Consider the following 22,930-nt stretch of genomic DNA (forward strand, 5'->3'; position numbering starts at 1 on the left):
TCCCTTTAGGGTTGCAAAGTCAGCCCACTGTCTTTCTCCTGTTAACATCATTCGTAGTTGAACATATCTGCCATTTCTTCTGGGGTCATTCGGTTCCTGTAAGAGAACAACAAAGTGGCTGAGATAGAACAGAGAGTTCTGACTCTTTTTCTTGTTTTTGCTGCCCATTATGTGACCTTGGGCAAATACTTCAGAAATGTCAGGAATGCTTCAGGCTCCTCCAGGTAGGCGCTGTTCTCTGGGTGGTTCAGGCTTACTGCAAGAAGTAGCTTTGATGGCTGCAAGTTTGCCTTTGCCTTTCACAGTGTGTTTTAGATACGAGCAGGATTTCTTCTGAGGGGAAATGACTGGATCTCTTCCCTCAGTTTGTGCCCACTTGTTTTCAAGGTAGGTGGAAACACTAAAGTTTTCATGTCAGTCATTGTAGGGATGTTACATGGCAATTGCTTTTACACACTTGGACTGGCAGTTAAATGATAACAGGCCTACCACGTGATTTCACTGCTTCATTCATCTTTGGAAGCGAAATGCTATTGAGTGAAATGCACATTTGGCTCATCTAAAGCTTATCCTGAGCTATCAGCTCATCAGCACAGCTGGCCTGTTCTAAGGTATGTGAATCATAAAGTTGACAAAGCATTTACCACATGTATTTTTTTTTTTCTTTTCCTTTTAGCACCTGTATTTTGTTCTTTAAACCAGGCTTTATGGAATGGCTGCTCTGATTGCAGAGCATCTCAGCTTTATGGGTTCCCTTCTTGTGTTGAGGAGTTCCTGGTAGTGTTTATAAACACATAAATAACCAAACTTATCTCTAATGAGAAGAGACAGCTTTCTTTCCACTTCACCTGAGAGAAAAAGGAAACGAAACTCAGGCTTATTTGCAGCTGTTGTATTTGAGGTGAAGTGTAGTTTACTTCTCTATAAGAAGTAGCTTCTGCAGTTGGAAACGGGGCTGGTGCCTGACCACAGCCTGCTTTTCCCTTTGCTTGTACAGGTGCTGGGCTGTACGTGGCTCTGCCCATGTCTGGAGCTGGTGGTTTCACTTCAGCATTCAGCTGCTTGTCCCTGCACCAGCCACGCTGTGCACCGTGCTGAGAAACTGGGCTGGTGAAACTAAGCCAGCCAAACAGAGCAGCTGCAAGGCCTTCGTGCGGAGTTTCGGTGCCTGGTTGAATGGTCTGTTGGATTTGCTTCTGTAGCTGTTGGTCTGCTGGCTAAAACTTTAATTATCTTTGGCTGGGTGAGGTTAACGAGCTCTGGATGCTGCTACCGTAGAGCTCTGAGGCATCATAGGATGGTGTGGGTTGGAAGGGAGCTCAAGGATCACAAAGCTCCAACCCCCCACCACAGGCAGGGCCACCAACCTCCCCATTTCACAGCAGCCCAGGCTGCCCAGGGCCCCATCCAACCTGGCCTTGAACACCTCCAGGGATGGACGGGGCATCACAGCCTCTCTGGGCAGCTGTTCCAGCACCTCACCACTCTCATAGCACAGAACTTCCCCTGACATCCAACCTCATTCTTCCCTCCTTCAACTTCCAACCATTTCCCTTATCCTGCTGTTCTCTCCTTTCCAAGAGTTGATTCCCCTCCTGTTTGTAGGCTTCCTTTAGGTACTGAAAGGCTGCACTGAGGTCACCCCGCAGCTTCTCTTCTCCATGCTGAACAAGGAAGTCAGAATAACGTGGTACATCCACAGTGAAGATGTGGTGGGCAAGTAGAAGGTTTATTTTCAGTGTCTAAATCCCTCTCTCTTTATTATCTCATACTTAGGAGCATAAACAAGGAAATTGTCTGTATGATTGGAAGCCTGTTCCCTGCATGATGGGCTGACTGGGACAGAAGGGAGGAAGAGCAAAGGCTGAGCTGGAGGTTGAAGTTGTGTTCTCACAGCCCAAAACAGAACGTTCCCCTTCCAACTGGTTTGTAAGCAGTGAGACTTGAGGTTTTTACAATGAATTCCAGACTTTGGGTGCAAACAAGTCACAAAACACAGAGATAAGAACTTGGCTGTGCTCCCTGAGATGCAAGTGCAGGTCACGATGCTCTGGAGCTTGTGAAACAGAAGAGGAAAAACTTGTTTGACTTTGCTGGAGGGTGAATTCATTGTAGCATGTTACTTCAACCTGTCACGCAATTAGTTTGTAATCCAAAAAGGAACTGGAGAAAGTTGCCCTTCTTGTCAAGAGCTGCTCTCTGGTTTAGTCTCTTTGTTTTCTATTAATTGGGAAGCATGCTTGGTCGGTGGTTGACTTGTATGCTGCTGAAGCTGGGAGGTTTGAAACCTTGGCATCTTTCTTAAGGCGCATCGGGGCGGCTGTGTTTCTCTGATTGAACTACCCAGGAAACTGCACAGCTTTAAGAGCAGGTTCAATGGATGACTTCCATGTAGGTTTGTAATGAAGCATTCTTGCTGTCATCATTCTCAATGCCAATTTCTGACCAAAAGGACTGTGTACTCTTGCAATTAAGACTTATTTTACATTGTGTGCACAGCCCAGGGAAGTGGCTGTCCTGTGACCTTTCTTGGCATCCCGTGGTCCCATCCTGTGGTTCATCCCATGATGAACCATTCTATGATCCTGTCCCGGGCTGCTCTTGAAGTCTGATAAATGAGCTTAGCAGAAATGAGGCTGAAGCTTATCCACCTGTGCTTTTGAGTCTGCCACGTGAATAGAAATTGAATATTCTTTCAGTGTTAGTTTTCCTTCCGTTGTGAGTGCATTCCTGTAGGATTAAGTGAGAACTTTAAAGCACGGTGTTGTCGTTCCAAACCCAATAATGACTCTTGTTAAAAACCTTTTAGGACTGACTGCATACAGGCAAGCTTTGGGTGGGCCAAAAAGGGTGGCAGCCACTCATTGGCATCCCTAGGGGAGGGAGGCAAGGCAGTGGGGGAGTGGGTTTTGTGATGGAAGATTGATGAGAATGTTGTAGACAGGTGCTGAGTTCACTTGACTCTCTGTTATGCATGCACTGGCTTGAAAGAGGAAGCAAAACCAAGCAGTAACTTCAGAAACAAAACTGCTTTGAGTAGTTAATGATAACCTAGGAAGGATAATTTTCCCTCAATTTCTGGATGTGTATCTCTGTTGTGTTCTGCTTTTTATTTAAGGGTGCTGCAGCAGTTCCCAGGGTTGCTGTGACTGCAGGGAGCCTCGTTCAGCCCACGACGATGGCAGTAGCTTGTTGGAGCTCCTTGTCTTCTAATTCCTCTCGGGCAGGCTTCAGGCTTGGCCCTGTTTCCAATGTGATGATACAGAACACTGGGTGATACGCTGCTCTTCTGTGCCAACGCTGTCGTGTGTTCTGGGAAGTGATAGTTGGAGTGGTTTAGATGTGTGGAGTGAAAGCTATGCACAGGATGTCAGGAAGAGTAGCGTGTCCTGTGCATCACTTTTGCTTCAGCTGAGCCCATGCAGGCTGGCTGCTGCTCATCCAGGCCGCTCATGATGACTTAACTGAATGCTATTGTTAACGCCAGGTTTCTGCCAAAAAAAAGTTGTTTTTTTTTTTTTTTTTTTTGTACAAATCATTAAAATGCATACGTGATGATAAGAAAAGCTTCACCTCAATCTGAAGTTCCTGGAACTATTCCTTATTTCCTTGTGTTTTGTAGCGCCGGCTTCGCCACCTTCGGAATATTGCTGCCCGTAACATCATCAGTAAGAATGGTTATCGCCTCTTGGACACGTATTTCACTCTCCACCTGTGTGATAACACCAAGATATACAAAGGTAATCAGCCTTCATGTCAGCTTTCTCACCAAGTATTCTTTTAGGACCCTGGCTTTGTATTCTTTTTTGCCTCATCAACCTGCTGCCACTACTCACATCATTTCTATGAGCAGCAGAAGAGCACTCTTTAGTATCCTGAACTTCATAAAAGCAGGCAAGGAAGCAAAGCAGATGGCAGCTCAGGTAGAGCCTCTTAAATAAAACCTGTTGTTGTTGCTCTCCTTTCTCTCAGCTTAAACTTTGAGTTTAAGGAATTTAGAAACTTACAATTTCACAGGAAAGCTAAAGCTTCTGGACGCCAGTTATTTTCCTGAGCATAACCCAGCACTTGATTCCACTTCCCAAAATACTCTTGTCAGCCAATGGCAAGAAACATCCATTCATCTGTTCTGCTTTCAACACTTGTGAACGTTAGAACTGGTTCCTAGTGCTTTGCTTCCCGTTGCAATCAATAGCTCCTCATTATGGAGAGAAGATTTTTATCTTCTCTTTGGGTCTGTCAACAGCCGGAGCTTTGGAAGTGAGTTCTGTTACACCCAGGCTTTAATTTGAGGTCTCTGTCTGAAGGTTGTATAACGTGAGCCTGCTGCACGGGCTTCTGTGATGGTTGTTTGAACCTGGCATGGAATGTTCTGGGTTGTCAAACATTTTTTTTCCTTTCATTTTAGTAAACTGAGAGGTTTTCTATGAAGTCTGTGCTTCAGCCTCTGGTGCTGTCTGCTTAAAGACTCTTCTTTTGCCTGGGAGAGCCAAGGGCTGTGTGTCCAACGAAGGCCAGGGTTCTTGGTACCTCTGAGGCTCTCTTCTAAGCATCTGGAACAGCTCACCCTTGCTCTTCAGGAATGCAGTGCAATCACTTGATCCCTTCTGCCCTCCTCTAGGAAGGTGTTAAATAGCAAACCAGTCCAATGGGAAGTGGCAACCAAATCCTGTAAATTACTGGCCCACATTCTTTTCCCAGAAACCAAAGGCATGGGAGCATCTTGGTTACAATGGTGAAACATTAGTAATGACTTCAAATAATTCAGTGAATTCACTTGCTTAAAAGAGTTGGCTGCACTTTGAAGTCTTTCTTAGCAGTGTGTTCCCAACAGGTTACACCCATTAGCATTTATATTTCAAGAGTGTTACTTGTTTTGGCTTTTTGTTTCAAATATGAAGATTTCTGTTGGTGTTTAAGCTAATCTAAAAGTGTCTTTTGCTCATTTTTCTTTAGAATTTTATAAGAGTGAAGTGATCAAGAATTCTCTGGTAAGTCATTTTCATATAAAAGAAACTCATTTCTTTTGACACTGTGTATTTGCCACAGTATGTGAATTCCTCAGCTGCACACTGTGACTCTTTAAGCATGTATTAAGACTCTTAATTCCTTCTAGGAGCATCGCGTTCTCCTCCTCCTCCTCAGGTTCTGTTCACAAAAGTTGGAACAGTGAGTTCAGAACAGTAGATCTGCAGGTTTGTTTTCACAGCTGAGGAACAAAGATGAGTTGGTACCTCTGCACGTGGGACCCTCCCAGGGCCACTTTGATGTGAGAACTCTTTGGTGTCCAGGTTAAGCTTTACAACAGATAACTGTTTCAAATGCTGAGGACACCAAACTGGCAAAGTTGATTTGTTAATCATGTTTTAACATCATAATATGATGTTAATCATGTTTTTACTGGTCTCAGATGCTTCTTTCATTGTCACAAAGCTGTCTGTGTCATACCTAAGATCTGTTCACAGCTCAGCTCTTCCAAGGGTTGCCCTCTGCATTGGTTGAGGAGGAGGAGGATGTGAACAAACCTGTAAATAAATTATGCCAACTTAATTACTGGGGAATAGGTCAGAGCTGCAGTTCAGCTTCTGCAATGAAAGCTATAGTTTGGTTTTCAGAAGCTAAATTATGTGGAAAACAACACTGCATCCACTTTACGAGTGCTTGATTTGGTTGAACTCAGTTATTGAAGTAATTGTTCAGAGCCTTTGATAGCTTGGTAAAAGCTGAAATGCTGCTGTTCATGATGAAATGCTTTTGTGTTAAAATCCTTGTTTGCATAAAGTGCTACATTCTAGGGTCGTGCTTAGAGGTCAGGACTGTCAGCTTCAGTACCTCTCATCTCCCTTTGAATGCCAACAGAATCCAACCTGGAGGAGTTTGGACTTTGGAATAATGCCTGATCGTCTCGATACGTCTGTCTCGTGTTTCGTTGTGAGGATCTGGGGTGGCAAGAAGGAGCACTTCCAGCTTCTGATCGAATGGAAGGTCAATCTGGATGGATTGAAGTACTTGGGACAGCAGGTATAGCAAAAACAGTTTTTCTTCTACTTCTGGTTTAAAGAATTGTAACAGCTAGGTGAGCAAATAGAGGATATTAATGCGTGGTGAGTTGGTCTTGGTAGCAGCCAACAGCTCTCACTGAGCTCCCCTTGCTCAGTGGTAGGTTGGGAATGGTCAGGAGAGCAAGAGTGAGGAAAAACTCATGGGTGGGTTGGGACGAAGACAATTTAATACAAAGAAGAGAGGGAAGAGGATGAAAAACAATGCAGGATGCAGAAGCAGTCACTCAGCAGCTCCCAATGGAGATCTGATGCCCAGCCAGTCCTTCAACAACAGCTGCCTTGGACAGAATAACTTGTTTGTGTTTCTGAGTGTGGTGTTGCACCAAAAGAAGCTCTGGCCACTCGAATCAGAATCCTAGAATCCTAGAATCCTAGAATCCTAGAATCCTAGAATCCTAGAATCCTAGAATCCTAGAATCCTAGAATCCTAGAATCCTAGAATCCTAGAATCCTAGAATCCTAGAATCCTAGAATCCTAGAATCCTAGAATCCTAGAATCCTAGAATCCTAGAATCCTAGAATCCTAGAATCCTAGAATCCTAGAATCCTAGAATCCTAGAATCCTAGAATCCTAGAATCCTAGAATCCTAGAATCCTAGAATCCTAGAATCCTAGAATCCTAGAATCCTAGAATCCTAGAATCCTAGAATCCTAGAATCCTAGAATCCTAGAATCCTAGAATCCTAGAATCCTAGAATCCTAGAATCCTAGAATCCTAGAATCCTAGAATCCTAGAATCCTAGAATCCTAGAATCCTAGAATCCTAGAATCCTAGAATCCTAGAATCCTAGAATCCTAGAATCCTAGAATCCTAGAATCCTAGAATCCTAGAATCCTAGAATCCTAGAATCCTAGAATCCTAGAATCCTAGAATCCTAGAATCCTAGAATCCTAGAATCCTAGAATCCTAGAATCCTAGAATCCTAGAATCCTAGAATCCTAGAATCCTAGAATCCTAGAATCCTAGAATCCTAGAATCCTAGAATCCTAGAATCCTAGAATCCTAGAATCCTAGAATCCTAGAATCCTAGAATCCTAGAATCCTAGAATCCTAGAATCCTAGAATCCTAGAATCCTAGAATCCTAGAATCCTAGAATCCTAGAATCCTAGAATCCTAGAATCCTAGAATCCTAGAATCCTAGAATCCTAGAATCCTAGAATCCTAGAATCCTAGAATCCTAGAATCCTAGTTCTCATGGTTTGAAGTGACCTGTAAGATCATGCAGTCCAACCATCTCATCACCTCTGCCACCACCAGCACTGAACCACATCTCGCAGCTCTTCATCCCGCCGCCTCTTGAACCCTGCCAGGGACGGTGCCTCCACCACCTCCCTGGGCAGCCATTCCAGTGCCTGACCAAACTCCCAGAGAAGTTCTTCCTTATGTCCAACCTAAACCTCTGGTACAACTTGCAGCCATTGCCCTGTGTGCTGCTTGTTGCCTGGGAGAAGAGGCCAAATCCCTCTTCACCACAGCCCCCCTTCAGGTTGGTTGTACAGTGCACTGAGGTCTCCCCTGAGCTCCTCTTCTCACCCTCACCACTCCCAGCTCCCTCAGCCGCTCCTCAGCAGCCCTGTGCTCCACACCCCTCCCCATTTCGCTGCCCTTCTCTGCACGCTGCAGGGCCTCAACATCTTTCCTGCAGTGAGGAGCCCAGAACTGAACCCAGCACTCGAGGGGCAGCCTCAGCAGAGCTGAGTGCAGGGGATGCTCCCCTCCCTGCTCTGCTGGCCATTCCTAATGCAGCCCAGGCTGCCGCTGGCCCTCTTGCCCACCTGTGCACACTGCTGGCTCCTGTTCAGCCCAGCACCAACCAACACCCCCAGGTCCTTCTCTTCTTCACACTCAGCCACTCATCCCCAACCCTGTAACGCTGCATGGGGTTGTTGTGCCCAAAGTGCAGAACTCGACACTCGGCCTTGTTGAACCTCCTCCTATTCACCTCAACCCAGCGGTTCAACCTGTCTAAATCCCTCTGAAGGGCCTCCCTACCCTCAGGCAGATCCACACCACCTCCCACCTTCCAAGGGACGTGGCTGAACGTACTCAGCAGCAGTTGTGAAGGATGTGATATAAATCCTTTTTCTGTGGTTAAATTCAGTTTGCTGTCAGGTTTCTTCTTCTAAACTGGAAAAACTGAGCTGAAAAACTGTGTTTCATCATCAAGGTTTATGCTCAGCTGCAGTGCAGAGCCATAGGAAGTTGACCTTAAAATCATTTCTTTTCTTTTCTTACAGATACATGCAAGAAACCCAAACGAGATTATTTTTGGTCTCAATGATGGTTATTATGGAGCTTCGTATGAGCAGAAGGTGAGGATATCATTTACTTGTTCAGCTTGTCAGTACTGGTGATGAGCTGAAATTCAATTTCTGGACTGAAATTTTCATGCTTGGATGCTCGAAACATTAAAATATCTTGGTTTTGAGAAGGAATATTTTCTTGACACGATGCATTGGAGCTGCAGCTTCTGTTACTTGTACATTTGAGCTGTTCATGCAAGACTTAGAGCTTACCAAAGACCTAAGGAGTCCTGGTTACTGAAAATAAGCTTTGATGCTCTGTCCCTCGAGGCAGGCATTTCATTCAAATTTAAAGCATCTTGAAAGTGATGAGACCAATTTTGGTCTCTTTTTTTTTTTTTAGAAAAAAAAAAGGCATTTTTCTCTTTATTTTTGTTGTCCTTCCTTGTAGTTTATTCTTGTTGCAAGAGCTAAAGCTTTTGTTGCCCTGCTCTGGTTTCTTCTGGTCAGCTGCTCAACCAAACTATGCTGTATAATACACACCTCCTGTATGCAACTCACTTGTCTGCAGTTCAAGCCAAACTAATTGGCACTGGCTCTTCCTGTAGCGTTCAGAAGCTGTGTGTACCTGAGGAATATTTCTGTTCTTAACAGTTAATCCCTAGTTTTAATGCTAGATATTCTGGATATGAAGCAGCCTCACTTTGGTGGGTGTACTAGCTACTGTTACCAAGCACTACCTAAAACCTTTACGAAGGGATGCTTTCTGTCAGGAGCCTGTTCCTGTGGAATCTGCATGTGATACCTTTCCCCTTTGGCAGCATCAGTGTTTGAACAGTGTTTGAACTGATTTCTGAGGGTGCTGCTTCATTTTTATCTTCTTGTTTACTTACACCAGAGCTTACAAAGCCTTCTGACTGCAGATGTGTCCAGATGCCCTTCTGCAGGTCTGTTGCAAACCCCTTGCAGCACTCAGTGCTGGCAGTGTCCTCTTAGTACACACCTCCTTAGGAATCATGATAGTAGTGTTCTCCTAACTCAGTTTCTCCCATTTTGCTTCAAAGAATCCCTATTTATTTAACGATTCTTTGAACTGCTGTTGAAACAGCCAGGCTAGATCTATAAATTCTTACAGTAATATGCATTTTATTAAAGGGGAGAATAAATATTTATGATTCTGAATGTCCTTTTCATTGAAGAAGTCTGCTGAGCCAAAGGAAGGGAACTGTTGGAATGAAACGTTCTGGAGGCTTCTTATCAACTCTGTTTCAAAACATGTTATAGATTTACAGGTGATCCATGAGATGCATGCTCCCATCTCCTATCTTGCCAACTCCTCTGTGACAAAAGAGGGGGGAGCCTGGAAGCTACAGCTGCAGAGCAATCTGAAGTAGGACAGGAACATTAAGTGCTGCCACGATTGTTTTTCTTGATTAAAGCTGGCAGCTTGCTGATCAAATGATAGACACAAACAGTAAGAACAGTGTGCCCACGTGAGCTCAATGGACAACTTTGAACTCAAAGCACTGGAAATTTACATCTTTGCTACGTGATGCACGTCAGCTGTTGTTTTAGAACCTTCCAGCCCTCTTTCCTGCAAAGTAACCTTCAAAATACATCTTTGTGCTTGGAATTCTTGCCCTTGCTGTTGATTCCTCAAAGAAATAATAGCAGAGCTAGTAACTCAAAGCTCTAGGTAACTCAAAGCATTTAGCAGTGCTGAGGGATAAGATGGACAGAAGACTGAGTTATTTTCTTCAGGCTTTACTGAGCTGCAGCTCTCTTTCCAACAATCAAGCAGTAAGACTTTCTCTCTTTAGAGTACATAATCTACATCAGCAAGGTACAAACCCTGCATCTACCTTCTTTTTTCCCCCTGATGCAGCTGGATCTCAGCCATGTTACAGAAATAAAGCCTTTGTGTGCTTGTTGTAAGTACTTGTGCCTATATCTGTAATATGTACTGCAGCAGACAAGCAGACAACTCTGCTTCTGAAGAGCAAGCCTATTCAGTAACTAAGCTTGAAACCTTTCCTTTGCCCGGAGATGTGGTGGGTGCCCCAACCCTGGAGACATTTGGAGGCTCTGAGCACCTGATGGAGCTGTGTGTGTCCCTGTTTGTTGCAGGGGAATTGGACCAGATGGCCTTCATAGGTCCCTTCCAGCTCTAAGGATTCTGACTATTCTGTGTCCTGCAAATTACCTCAGAGTAGAGCAGGTTGTGTAGAGCACTCTGTGTTATTGGGCATTTCTTTTCAATCCTTCTGTGTTATGGGGGGAAAAGAGAAGGCTACAACGTGCTACTGGGCTGAGCTCTTCTCATCCTGCAGCCAGGTGATCCCAGGCTGCTTCGCTTGTTCTCTGGAGAGCTGTGTGCCTTGCTTTTGGAAGGCAGTGTTTCTTGAAACCAAATCAACTTTGTGGTTGAAAAACACTTCCAGTTTTCCACCTACCTGATTCAGGGATTGAACCATCTTTCTTCTGTGTTTTTTTTCTGGGGCTGCGAATACAGATTTCAACATGTGGTATCGGAAGTCTTGAGAATGGGAATGAGGAGCAGAGGTGGCTGCTGGTAGGGTGCCTCTGTTGCAGTGTGGTGCATAATGTAACACGCAGGTCTTCAGATTATTTAGATGGAGCCTTGCATCTGGCAGAAAGGGATGGCTGCTGCATGGCCTGTGGCTCTTGCAGCTCTGTAGGTGTTGAAACTCAACTGCATTTCAACACCTTCCATATGAGAACAGCCTGTTGAGGCAGGTAAAGAATATATAAATAGGGCTTCTTGCAGTTGTATCACCTTCTATTTTAGCATACATTCTCTACTGAAATGAATATTCATGACTTTTTTTTCCTGCAGTCTTTCAAGTTTCTGGCAGTGCTGCTGGATTGTTGAACCTGTTTACAGCTTGCTTTGTCCTGTGAAGAAACAGCTCAGAGACATTGTGCCATTTCACAGCACTTGTGTGGCTACACCTGATAGGGAGAAGTTCGCTATCACACCTTTCCAGAGTGAAGAATTGCCTGTTGGACTGTGTTGTTCTGGCTTTGTTGCTCTCTTAAGAATGACACAGAGTTACTGTAACTTCCAGAAAGCCTTCTGTATCTGAAAAACTTCAGATTTGATCTTTTAAGCATCTTTTAAGTGAAGGGAGGGCTTCATCAGTCAAAAAAAAATACAGTGTCTAGAAAACTATGTTAATGAGTGTTAATGAGTGTTAATGACCTATATCATTGTGTAGCTAAGTGTAGTTGCAGCCCAGGCTTGAGCTGCCACTGTTGCCTTCTTGAATGAGTTCTACCAACAGAATGTAAGCTTGTATGAAGGTGCATTTAAAACATTAGATTCAGGATTATCTGATGTGCGTTGGTAAGACAAGCTTGTAGTCCAGATGGAAGCATTTTTGATGTCTGACTGTTCTTTCTTTGCCTTAAGGATCACTCAGGTACCCTGAAGAACAGCCTTCTCCAGGTGGATCAGAACTGCGTTCGTAACTCTTACGATGTCTTCTCTTTGCTTAGGTAAGGATGTTGAAAATACTCTATCAAGCCATTTTAGCTTTTTCAAAGCATATAGAAAGAGCTTTTCCAAGTATGGAATCCATCTTCTTTGGCTTAGATGTGCAAGGGGTTATCTGGGCAGGGTGGATGTACTGCTGGTGGCGAGGAGATGAGCCTTGATGCATCTTTCTTGCTGTCCTTGTTGCTGATGATGAACACTTGAGCACAGTGATGTTGAACTGCCTGCAGAGCTTGCCTGTGGGCTGCCTTGCAAGCGTTGAAATCATAAAGCTTCTCTGGTAGGGAGTTTCTATGGAAAGCCCTTCGTTTTCCTCAACAAAATGAAAACTGCTCTAAAGGGATTTAAAGAATGACATCGAAGCACCTTGCTAAAACTTTCTTGGTTAGCATGGGTACCACAGTTGGGGCAAAATAGCTGCACAGCTGCTTTGTTTCTGTTGAACTACCCAACTGAACCTGTGTTTTGCATAATCCTCCCATGTAATCCAGAAGATAGCTGCTCGAGATGCATTTATTCTGGTGTGCAGTATAGAACCAGTGCTATACCTGCCCACTTTTGGTTAGTGACTCTCTGCTGGTGGAAAAACATGGGATGTGGGTATGAATGTTGCCGAAATGGCCTTTTTCAGACCTGTTCTAATGCAGTAGTTAAGAATATCAGCTGTGGGGAGGTATAACAGAGGGTTTGTAAACTCTGCAGTTGGATTTGAGGAGTAAGCTGCGTTTAAAAGGTGTCTTACAAGGCAGCTTGTGAGCTCTGGTTCTGTAGCAATAGCAGCAGGCAAACGAGATCCTTTAGAAGCAAATGAGGGCGTGCTGTCGGAGGCGATGGGGAAAACATTTGGCTTCGTGCTGTGGAAGTTGTCGTTTGGTAGCGTTGGCAGTAGGTGTCACTGTTGTCTGCGGGAAGGGCTGGCCTTAAACCTGAAGGGAAGGTAGGAAAAGTTAACTCTGGGTTGTCGTTATTTTTACGAGCTCTCTTAAAATTGGTGTGCTGCTTCTTGACTCTCTGAAACACTGCAACTAAAGGCTGCCTACCAGACTTGTGCCTTCTGTACGAAACAACCAGAGGGGTTGTTGGGCCATGGGAAGAAACCTCTTTAAAGAATACTAACTGATGTTAAACCTTGGTTAAACAGAAGAAAATGTGTGCTGGTCATGCATTTCTTTTTTCTTCCCTTATTTGCTTGTGAGTCACAATGCAGAAGAAGAAACAGTTGGTTTTGGACTTGATGGACAGCAGCCCTGCTGCTAATACGTATCAGTGGGTTCTGCATGCTTCATCAGGCAGTACTGCGTTGCCTTATTGCAGAAGTTGATGTTCACAACTGCTGGCCTTTCTACCTGCTTCCCTGCTAGTGGGAAAATTCCTTGGGAACTGAGGCAAAGTTCTGTGCAGTCCCAGATCCTCCCTGTTACGTCGTGCATGAAGTCAGCTTTTCTTACAGATCTGCTTTCTCTATTGCTGCTTCCCCGTGACACCTCACTCAAAAGACTGATGGTAGCATTTATTCCTTGCTAATCACCTCCAGTCTCTGTTTGACAGCTGTGCTATTTCTCCTACTGGGAAGTCTGGTTTGCCACCTCTTCCAGGAGTCCAGGCCTGAACAACCAGCCTATAAACTCTTTCCAAAGATGGTTTTTGTGAGCACGTTCCTCCTAGAAGCAGAAGAGAGGTGCAGGGCACAAGCTGAGCAGTGACTCATCTGACAGGACGTATACTTTGAGAGGAAATGAATTGCTGCCTGCCTGCTTCTGTCCATTGACCATAAAGAGAACAGGGAAGTGTTTGCTATAAAGGTTTGCATCTGCTCACATAAATCCCACATTTTGAAGACTTTTCTTCATTAGATGGTGTATTTGTAGTAGAACCTCACAGCTTGCACATGTGGCTCAATGTTTTTTTATTTTCTTTGTCAGATTGTGAATATGGAAAATTGTAATGACTTTTAATTTCTCAAAGAAAGAAGCAGGTCCTGGTGATGCTGCAGTCTGGAGTTATTCTGATGGTACAACACCAACAGGTTTGCAGCATGGAGATTGAGACCATCTCCCAGTTCAGTCCTTCCTCTTGAAAACTGCAAAATGAGAAGAACTTCTTCAGCTGTCAGAACTGCTTTTTCTGGGGGGGAAGAAATGGTTTTTATTGTTAGCTTTCGGATGAAATGAATAGCTGAAGCTTACGAAGCTGGTGAATGGGCCTTAATGAAAAACACGTGCTTGGCTCCAATTATGTTCATTAAAAAAAAAAAGGCAATTAGTAACACCAGAGAGTGTGAACAGTAGAAAAACTGGAGCGTTAGATTAAAAGGGTGCCTGTGTGCTCAGATGCTTAATTGCATGGATTTACGAGTTAATTAAGCAGGAGGAAAAGACAGATAGCTTAGCTGTACACAAGGAAGTGCTCAGCACCTCTGTAGCTCCTGAACCTTCATGCTGTGGTGCGTGGACAAGATCCTGAGGCAGCCGTGGTGCAGCTAATAAGCTGTTCACACCACATGCAAGTGGCAAATGTTCTTGCAGTCATTTCTTTATGAAGAAGAGAGGCTGAAATGCTGAAGGGTTTTTCTCCCCCTTGGCAACGTTGTCGTATTTCCTGACAGATTCACTTCAAGGCTTTCTAAGTGTTCTGTAGCTGGTTGTGACAGGCTCTGTGGTAACGTGGTTCACCTCTCAGAGCTACTCAGGATGGGCCACCTCTACCTGAGGTCATATTGTGGCTGTGTCCCTCTAATTGAGCTCTAATTGAGCAGTACTGACTGGAATAGATTCAGATTTACTCTTTGCTCAGGTTTTTTTGTCCTTTAAACCTTGGAGGATAGAGTTTTTCACATTAAGAGGTAGTGGGAAGATGGGATGTGCTGACAACTGCTACAGAAAGGACTTAGCCCTGTAGGCTAAAATCTCTCCTTCAGTTCCTAAGTACAAAAAAGCAGTGTCTTGAGTCCTACAATTGTTCTTGCAGCCTGGTCTGGTGGTTGGCAACTTTGTATGTAGCAAGGGATCATTGTGACCTTTTCAATCCCAATCTGGAGAACTAGAGCAATTCCAGGGAGCACACGAGCTTTCATTAAACAAAGCATCTTCTCCCAGTTCTGCTGATAAGAGAATAAATTTGGCTGCAGTGTCCTGAGAAGCTGAAGTTGGTTTTTCAAAGCAGCTCAAAACACCAGGTGAGCAGCTCTCCAATAACAGCTCAGCTTCACTGAGCTTAAATGGCCAAAGGTGGGCAGTGACAAGACACTGCTTGGAGGGGGAACAAAGCTCAGCTTTTCAACTATTACTTCCTTACTAGAGGCAGGGAAATGTATGAGCCACTTCTCTTTTGGACTGAATCAAATGAGCAGCTGTGCAGTATTGAACCTGGTCACGTTGATCATACAACCATAGGCTGGCCTGGGTTGCAAAAGAACACAGTGCTCATCCAGTTCCAACCCACTGCTGTGTGCAGGTCACCAACCAGCAGCCCAGGCTGCCCAGAGCCACATCCAGCCTGGCCTTGAATGCCTGCAGGTTTGGGGCATCCACAGCCTCCTTGGGCAACCTGTGCCAGTGCCTCACTACTTTTTGTTTAGCTCTACCTAGCTTGGGAAAGCAGCTTTTTAACAAATGGATCAACTGGTGATTAATTCCTTCTGTCTTTAGCAGGAGTTATAACTAACTAATCTTGGAGTTAATCCCTGAGATGAGGAACAAAGAGACCAAGCATGCAGTTAGTGGAAGCAGTTCAGCATCCATGGAATTACATGAGCCAAACGGGGTAACTGACTTTGGGCACCTGTCCCTTTAGGATATTGGTAGGTGTGTGGTAGGAAATGAAGGGACAGAGGAAAGATTTTTGCATTTTAAAGTATGCCCTGAGGATTATGCTGTCTGTTTCTAGCTTTTTTTTTTCCCCCCCTTCTCTCTTCTTAGAGAAGGATCCCAATTCATAGCTGTGACCAAAGCCTTTTTAAATGTTTTTCTGCAGTGGCCAGACTTGATGTTTCTAACTGGGGAAGATTTCCACCTGGAAGACTTGGCTCTCTGCACTGTGTAGGCAGCCAAGGCAAGGCAGGCATCCTCTTGGCTTTGGACACGAGCACCCAGGTGGCTTAAAGCCAGCATAAATAAATATGAACTGTAATCAGACCTCTGGAGTGCCTCTGTAGACTGCAGTGAGCAGCGCTGAAATGGATGAGCCTGTCAGGTGTGATCCCCTTTCACCTTAAAACTCACGTGGGTCAGAGTTGTGGGGTAGCATCTTCCTGGGATGGGAAGCAGTGATGGAGGTGGAAATGGAAATGGAGATTCCATTTTTGGGAGGCTTGTTAAGGATTTCCATCTGTAGCATCACAGTTTGAGGCAAAGCACTTCCCAGGGGTTTCACTGGTGTGGTGCTAAGCTATCTGACACTGTGACTAATGAGTCATCAGAAGAGTCAATTTCCAAGCCTGGATTTTGCCAAAATCTGTGGAAGAGAGCAGCGTGGTTCATAGCAAGTTGAAACGGTCCATGAAGCCTAAGAGAATTTTTTTGTACCTTAACATAAATGGAGGATTGGTGATCTTCCTCTGCTGTTAGCCTTATCTTCAGCTTTCCTTGCGCACCACCTGAACAGGTCTGCTGGGACTCTTCCTTATTTTGGTGTGGCCTTCAGGACAATACACTGACTTCCTTCTCTCACCCTGGGTAGCAATCTCAATGAAGATTTAGATCAGAAATAGCTCGCCACGCCAGGGAAGGTCTGTACTGTGTTGTGACTGAGAACAAATGCAATGGGTTCAAGACCTCTCACTGGGAGAATGCTCTGAGAGCAGCATGGGGGCGATGCTCCTGTATGGAGCAACTGCAGAATATTTCTGCGAGAGCTCAGAGCATCCCTCTGCTCTCTGTCTTGTGGTAGATCCCTCCTCTGCTTCAGCTGTAGTCGAGATCTGTGAATTCAAACAAGGCTGCTGGAGGCCTCGGGTTTTGAGCCTGCATTACTGGGGGAAATGGATGCTCCGCTTGGAGGCTTTCTCCTTTTCTGCTCACAGCCCACGCTGTAGTGAAGGTGATCTTCACATTGGCTCCTTTAGATGCTCCTCCTTCTGGAGGCCTTCCTAGCTGCCCATCTGATGGGTTTTGTTTGTTTTTTTTTTTCCCTTCTCCAATTGCAAAGAGCTGAAAGCATCCACTGGTGCAGTGCCCACATGGCCTTGATTATTCAGCCACTTAATTCGAGTCCTACCTGTGGAAGTCAACTTGAAACCATTTGAGAGGATGATGGAAAGTATCTGAAAGCATCTTCTGTGAGCTCCTTACAATGCTGACTCTTGCAGAGGTTTAATGCTGTAAATAAATGAGCCAGGCTTGCATTTTATTCCCTACTGCCTTCTCTTGTCCTCCATCTGCTTTTGACAAATTGTAGGAGTAGGTTCCCAAGGAAAGTGGGAAGGGGAGTCTATGATTATAAATTAAGAGATTTTTTTTCTTGTGGGAAAGTAAATGCAGACAGTGACGGTTTAAGGGGCTGTGTAAGAAATGTGCTACAGCTGGCTGGCACTGCCTATAATCTAATCTCTGGTCTGATTTAAAGAACTATGTGTTGCATTTCTTTATTAGGAAAGCCTTGGCTTTGTTTAGTAGTAGGTTGGAGTATTTTACTTCCAGGATCCTGCGTCTCACCAATGGCCAGAAGCAATCTGTTCTGTTTTTAAATCCCTGGTAGTAATTCTTGGTTTAAATTTAGGCTTGTCGTCGTTCTGGCAAATGAGACTTGAGGCATTTGTTTCTCTTGAGAAGTAGTGCAGTATGGACTGCTGTCATTAATTGATGTATTTATGGCTTCAAGCTCCATACGTGAAAAATCCAGATGTCTGATAGAAGCAGATATTTGGAGTGTGTGGTGGAACTACAGAATATCAAATGTTGAATAAAGCTGAGGCATTTCATTAATGTAAACATAAACATATGTTGGCTTAATAGGCAAAACCATCAGTGGACTCCCAGCTTTTTTTTTTTTTAAGCCAGGAATGGAGTTGCTATGTAAAGCAGTAAATCAGCAGAGCAATTAACAACCAAGAGGAATATCTCACTTGGAAGATACGGCCTTTCAGTACCTAAAGGGAGCCTACAAACAGGAGGGGAATCAACTCTTGGAAGGGAGAGATAACAGCAGGATAAGGGGAAATGGTTTGAAGTTGAAGGAGGGCAGATTGAGGTTGGATGTCAGGGGGAAGTTGTGTGCTGTGAGAGTGGTGAGGTGCTGGAACAGCTGCCCAGAGAGGCTGTGATGCCCCATCCATCCCTGGAGGTGTTCAAGGCCAGGTTGGATGGGGCCCTGGGCAGCCTGGGCTGCTCTGAAATGGGGAGGTTGGTGGCCCTGCATTGGCAGTGGGTTGGAGCTTCGTGATCCTTGAGCTCCCTTCCAACCCAAGCCATTCTGTGATTCTATGATGATACAGCAGAGTGAAAGAAGCGTGGTTCAGACAAAGCTTCAAGTGAAGCTGTGCAGTTGTACAGTGCAAACTGGAAGAGGACAAACATGGCATCACAGCATGTTCCCAGGCTGTGAAAGTTGAGTTAAGTTGGACCCTTGTGCTGTGCCGTCTTTGGGAAGTTGGGAAAACTGCTTTATTGTGTTAACAAGACTGGAACGTAATTGCTAACAAGTCATGTAATAGTGAAGAAGTTCAAAACTGGACAGGTTTTTTTTTCCCAGGTTTGTTCCCAGGTTGAGTTAATTTCCAGAACATCAAATTCAACCTTAAAGATGTTCAAAGATATCAAACGACTCAGGTTTTTATGGCAGAACACTGACTGAGTACTAGAATGATTTCAGATCTTAAAGCCAAGCTGAAAGGTACTTTTTGGGGGGAGGGAGAGGAAACACTTGAAAAGCATTGGAGAAATGCTCAGAGATGTGGTGCCCAGAGAAATTCACAGAGAGGTGGGGGTGCCCCTTCCCTGGAGATGCTGAGGATCAGGCAGGATGAGGCTCTGAGCACCTGGGGGTGTCCCTGTGCACTGCAGCAAGTGGGACCAGATGGCCTTCAGTGGCTCTATCCAACTCAGACCATTTATGAATGCCCTCGTGAGCCCAGGTTTCATCAATTCAGGAACCAGCAAGCAGTGAAGGTGTTGACATTTTGCCCGCAGGTTCTTAAAGCAATGATGTAGATGCAGTTTTTGTTGCCTTTAAATTACAGTACATGACTGATGTTTTTGTATCTATTCCCCTGCTCTCTCTTCCCTCGGATTAAAGAATACTTTCATCTTCTGCAGAGTCTCAGAAAGCCCGTGGTATGAGAATGGAAGGAGAACAACAGCTTCATGCATTTCCCCTTCCAAACTGTATTAGGGTGGCCTCCCCAGTGTGGGATTTTAACGTCTGCTTTCATCTCACTGCTTTCCCAGCAGCATTGTGCAACTCACCTGATCTCAGGCAATTGCACAGCAGCTCTCAGGACCCCAAACAACAGCAGTAAATCTATCAAAGTTACGTTCCTGTTACTCTGCTGCTGGCTGACCGTGGCTGTGAGCTGCTGCAGGGACGCTGCAATGACGACACTGTTGGCTAAGATCTCTCTTTAAGAAGGCTTGAGTTTCTGCTGTAGCTGTCTTGGCTTCCCTGACCATCGATGGGAATTTGATGGCAGGCCAAGAGCCTCTCAGAGCTCTGAATTAGCTCTTAAAGTGCTGTGTAAGTGCTAATTTTAATAATAAATAATAATAAAAATCACTTAAATGATCTAGGAAGAATCCTGCGTTGGCTGATAGCGCGTAGGTTATTGCCATCAGTTGGCTTGTAGCTGTCAATTACTAAACCCATTTGGATTGTACTCAAGGCACACACTGTGCTAACTTTAGGCTCTAGCTTTGGCCGTGTTGTGCAGATGAGAAATGGAAACAAGATGTGGTCTATTAGCATTGAACTTCATCTCCATTAATTATATCTAAATTTTAATCCAGATTTATGGCCTGCGTTTGGTGTTCTGTGCGTTGGTGCAGTCGTCGTTGACTTCACTGAGGTCTGTTGTGCACATGGAGCTGATGGGCAGAGTCTCCATGCTGGTGTTCTCATGGCTTAGTTTGCATTCCTGCAGTTGGGTGACCACAGGTTTCCATGTGGGTGCAGGTAGGGGCTCTGGGGAGAGGAGAGTTCTGCCTATTGCTGCCTTTGTGCTGTGAAGTCCTTGCAGTTTTAATCTCGGATGGCCCAGCTGCAGGTGTGACTGTGACCTTATTGTTACTGCTTTGAAGCTCTTGGGACAACTGGAGCAAGGATGAAGGCTTGCTGATGCTGCTTGACTCAGTGCAAGTGGCAGCATCTGACTCTGAGGCAGCCAGGTTGAACTGTAGCATCTCTTTCTCTTGCAAGAAATGACAAGGTGATCTTTGGCTTAAAACCAAATCTATATTAAAACCAGGCAGTTGCTGAACTGTTTTGTGCAGCAGCCTCTAGTTTGAGAATACCCTTCTAGACAGGGAATCATCAAATTGAGGTGTCCTATAGTTTGTACTGGTTTAAGAGTCAGTCTTTGGTGGCTGTTTGTTCCTCACTCTTGGGTGTGGGTGGGACTCAAGGCTGTTATAAAACTTGCAGGTTCTTCAACTGAGCACAAATGTGGCAAACAAACCTCTGACAGTCTGTTAGCTTGGTGAATGCTCCTTTGATGGGTAAACCAACCCCAGCAGTGGGATTTTGCTGTGGGAGCGTTGCAGCAAGCGGGGCTGAGCTGCACTGAGTGCCTAACTGTGTTCTTCCCATAATCATATCAGATGAAGAGGAGAGATAGGGGAATTTACCTTCCGTTCTGTCATTGCTCTTAGCCCTGAGTAAGAATTTCTAACGTCTGGAAAGAAAACGTTCCAGACCTTTGGAATGGGGCAGGCTGGAAACTGTTGGGTAGGAGACTTAGATTCTGCTGGTGAAGGTGGGAAGGCAGTTCCAAATAGGAAATACACATTTTTGAGAGCTCTTATGCCTCTAACAGGGTTGTGAGACCAATCCCATGAGTGAACTGGTGCTGTAGGCTTCAGAAACTTGGCTCCCGTGTGCTGGTTTGCTGGGCTCAGCTGGGTTAGGTGCTGTCCTCACACTGATGAAACTGGTTCCTCATAGATGCTGTGGAGTGAAGTTGGGATGCTGGAAGGTGGTGTGAGAAGCAGTGCTTTGTGATAACTCGTGGTTGAAGCATGTGGCCTGGAGATCTTGGCCTCACTGCATGCAGGCCATTGGAAGCTGCTAACCTGAGGCTTTACGTAGCTGTGCCTCCATTGCTCCTAAATCTAAAGGAATTAGGGACTGTAAAAGGAAGGAGCTGAGCAGCCTCTTCTCTGCTGTGCTGTCGTGCTTTGGTCCTTGGCTCACAGCAGATGTGTAACAATCCTTCAGTAAAATTCAACTTTCCTTCAAAGGGACAGAAATCTTTAATTTTGGCTGAGCAGAGGTGGTCATTAAAGCCTGTATGAGAACAGCCTGGCAAAGCGTTTGCTTAATGCAGTGGGTAACTGCCCACTGTTTTACTGTTCTGAGCAGACCCTAGGTGAACTCTTACTGCAGCAGCATGAATAGCATCTTAACAAAAGGAGGAGTTAATTGCAGAGCCATGATTGGGAAGAGTGCACCTGGGCTCGCACGACAAGTTCTGTGTCTTCACATTGATTCTCATTTCCTCCAAGAAATACGCTGATTTCCAATCCGTGCTCGTTAGTTTCAGGGTGCTAATGACTTCTAGATCTGCCTTTTCCCATTGCTTTCTTCTGTGTTTTCTTCAACAGGAGGTGGCAATTTGAGTTTCTCTTGCCTTGCTGGCTTCGACGTGCCTGGTGCATTCACCATTAGGAGCTGTGAGAAACCTCTAACACAGCTGTGATTTCTCTTCTCTTTACAGGCTTCACAGAGCCCAGTGTGCAATTAAACAGACTCAGGTAACCGTTCAGAAAATAGGAAGGGAGATAGAAGAAAAGCTGAGATGCACATCTACAAGCAATGAACTGGTAAGTTTGGTTACTTAAAGCCTTATTCTATGCTGTAGAAGCATAAAACTTGAACAGGAAATCATAGAATCATAGAATGGCCAGGGTTGCAAAGGAGCACAGTGCTCATCCACTTCCAACCTGTTCCTGCTGTGTGCAGGTCACCAACCAGCAGCCCAGGCTGCCCAGAGCCACATCAAAGCCTGGCCTTGAATGCCTGCAGGTTTGGGGCATCCACAGCCTCCTTGGGCAACCTGTGCCAGTGCCTCACCACCCTCTGGCTCAAAAACTTCCTCCTCATATCCAACCCAAACCTCCCCTGTCTCACTTTAAAGCCATTCCCCCTTGTCCTATCACTATCATATACATAAGAAGTTTATCAGGAAAACCAAACTTTAATTCTTCAAGTAACTCCTGATGGGTTCTTGTGATGGATTTAGAGTGAGGTGAGTCTGCTGTCTGCATCTTTTTCCAACCTGCTCCCTTTGGGTGAATGGAATTCATGCGAAAGCTGTTGCTCAATTGACATGTTAATTTTAAGCAGGAATTGTACTGGACCTTATAATAGCTTTTGGCAGTTTGTTTTGCCTGACCTGTTGCCTTCCCCTTAAAAATATACTGGCACCTGCTTTAGGTTGTGCCCAAAAGGATCTCAGTCTTTTGACTCAGGTCAAAGCAACGAGTCTGCAGAACAGAATAGCTCACATTTAGAAGATCGTGCTGGTGCTCGAGTGGTTTGCATCTGGTGCCTTGTATAGGAGGAAAAAGCAACTTCTGTGATGTAAGCTTTAGAAGATGGATTTTGCTTTGAGAATACTCAATTTCACAAGGTGCCAAACTGTGTTTAGGGCTTGACAAAGTGTGAAAATGGGGAGAAAAAACTGATTGCATTGTAGACAACTTCAACTCCCTTAGGAGCAATTTAACTCCATCCTAAAGCTTATTGGCCTTCTGCTGGTATCCTGGCTGTTAAAAGGCTTTTAATCATCTTTATCATCTTATCTTTCTGGTTATAAATCTCCTTGTCCCTCCTTCCAAAAGCTTTTCCTTAATAAATTTGCGAGCGCGACTGCGTGAAGAGCATTAAAACCAAAACTGACAACAGCATGGCACGTGATGCAGCTTCTTAGTAAAATGATCTATAATACAAGGAAATAAT

General features: G+C 44.8%; 1 protein-coding gene across 13 annotated transcripts in view; it reads left to right on the top strand.

The window, feature by feature from the left end:
* UVRAG (UV radiation resistance associated) overlaps window positions 1-22,930 on the top strand; it is a 110,595-nt gene that overhangs the window by 9,003 nt on the left and 78,662 nt on the right. For all 13 annotated transcript variants that reach the window (XR_008203334.1, XR_008203336.1, XR_008203353.1 and 10 more), the window contains exons 2-7: window positions 3,623-3,740; window positions 4,957-4,991; window positions 5,860-6,021; window positions 8,302-8,376; window positions 11,741-11,826; window positions 21,687-21,792. Coding sequence is in view for 5 of the 13 variants with exons in the window: in XM_052670753.1 (XP_052526713.1) it covers window positions 3,623-3,740; window positions 4,957-4,991; window positions 5,860-6,021; window positions 8,302-8,376; window positions 11,741-11,826; window positions 21,687-21,792 (582 nt within the window). In the remaining 8 variants the exon portion in view is untranslated. The remainder of the gene's footprint in view (window positions 1-3,622; window positions 3,741-4,956; window positions 4,992-5,859; window positions 6,022-8,301; window positions 8,377-11,740; window positions 11,827-21,686; window positions 21,793-22,930) is intronic.

The sequence above is a fragment of the Tympanuchus pallidicinctus genome, unplaced genomic scaffold, assembly GCF_026119805.1.
Source record: "Tympanuchus pallidicinctus isolate F22 unplaced genomic scaffold, pur_lepc_1.0 scaffold11, whole genome shotgun sequence".
Classification (NCBI taxonomy): domain Eukaryota; kingdom Metazoa; phylum Chordata; class Aves; order Galliformes; family Phasianidae; genus Tympanuchus; species Tympanuchus pallidicinctus.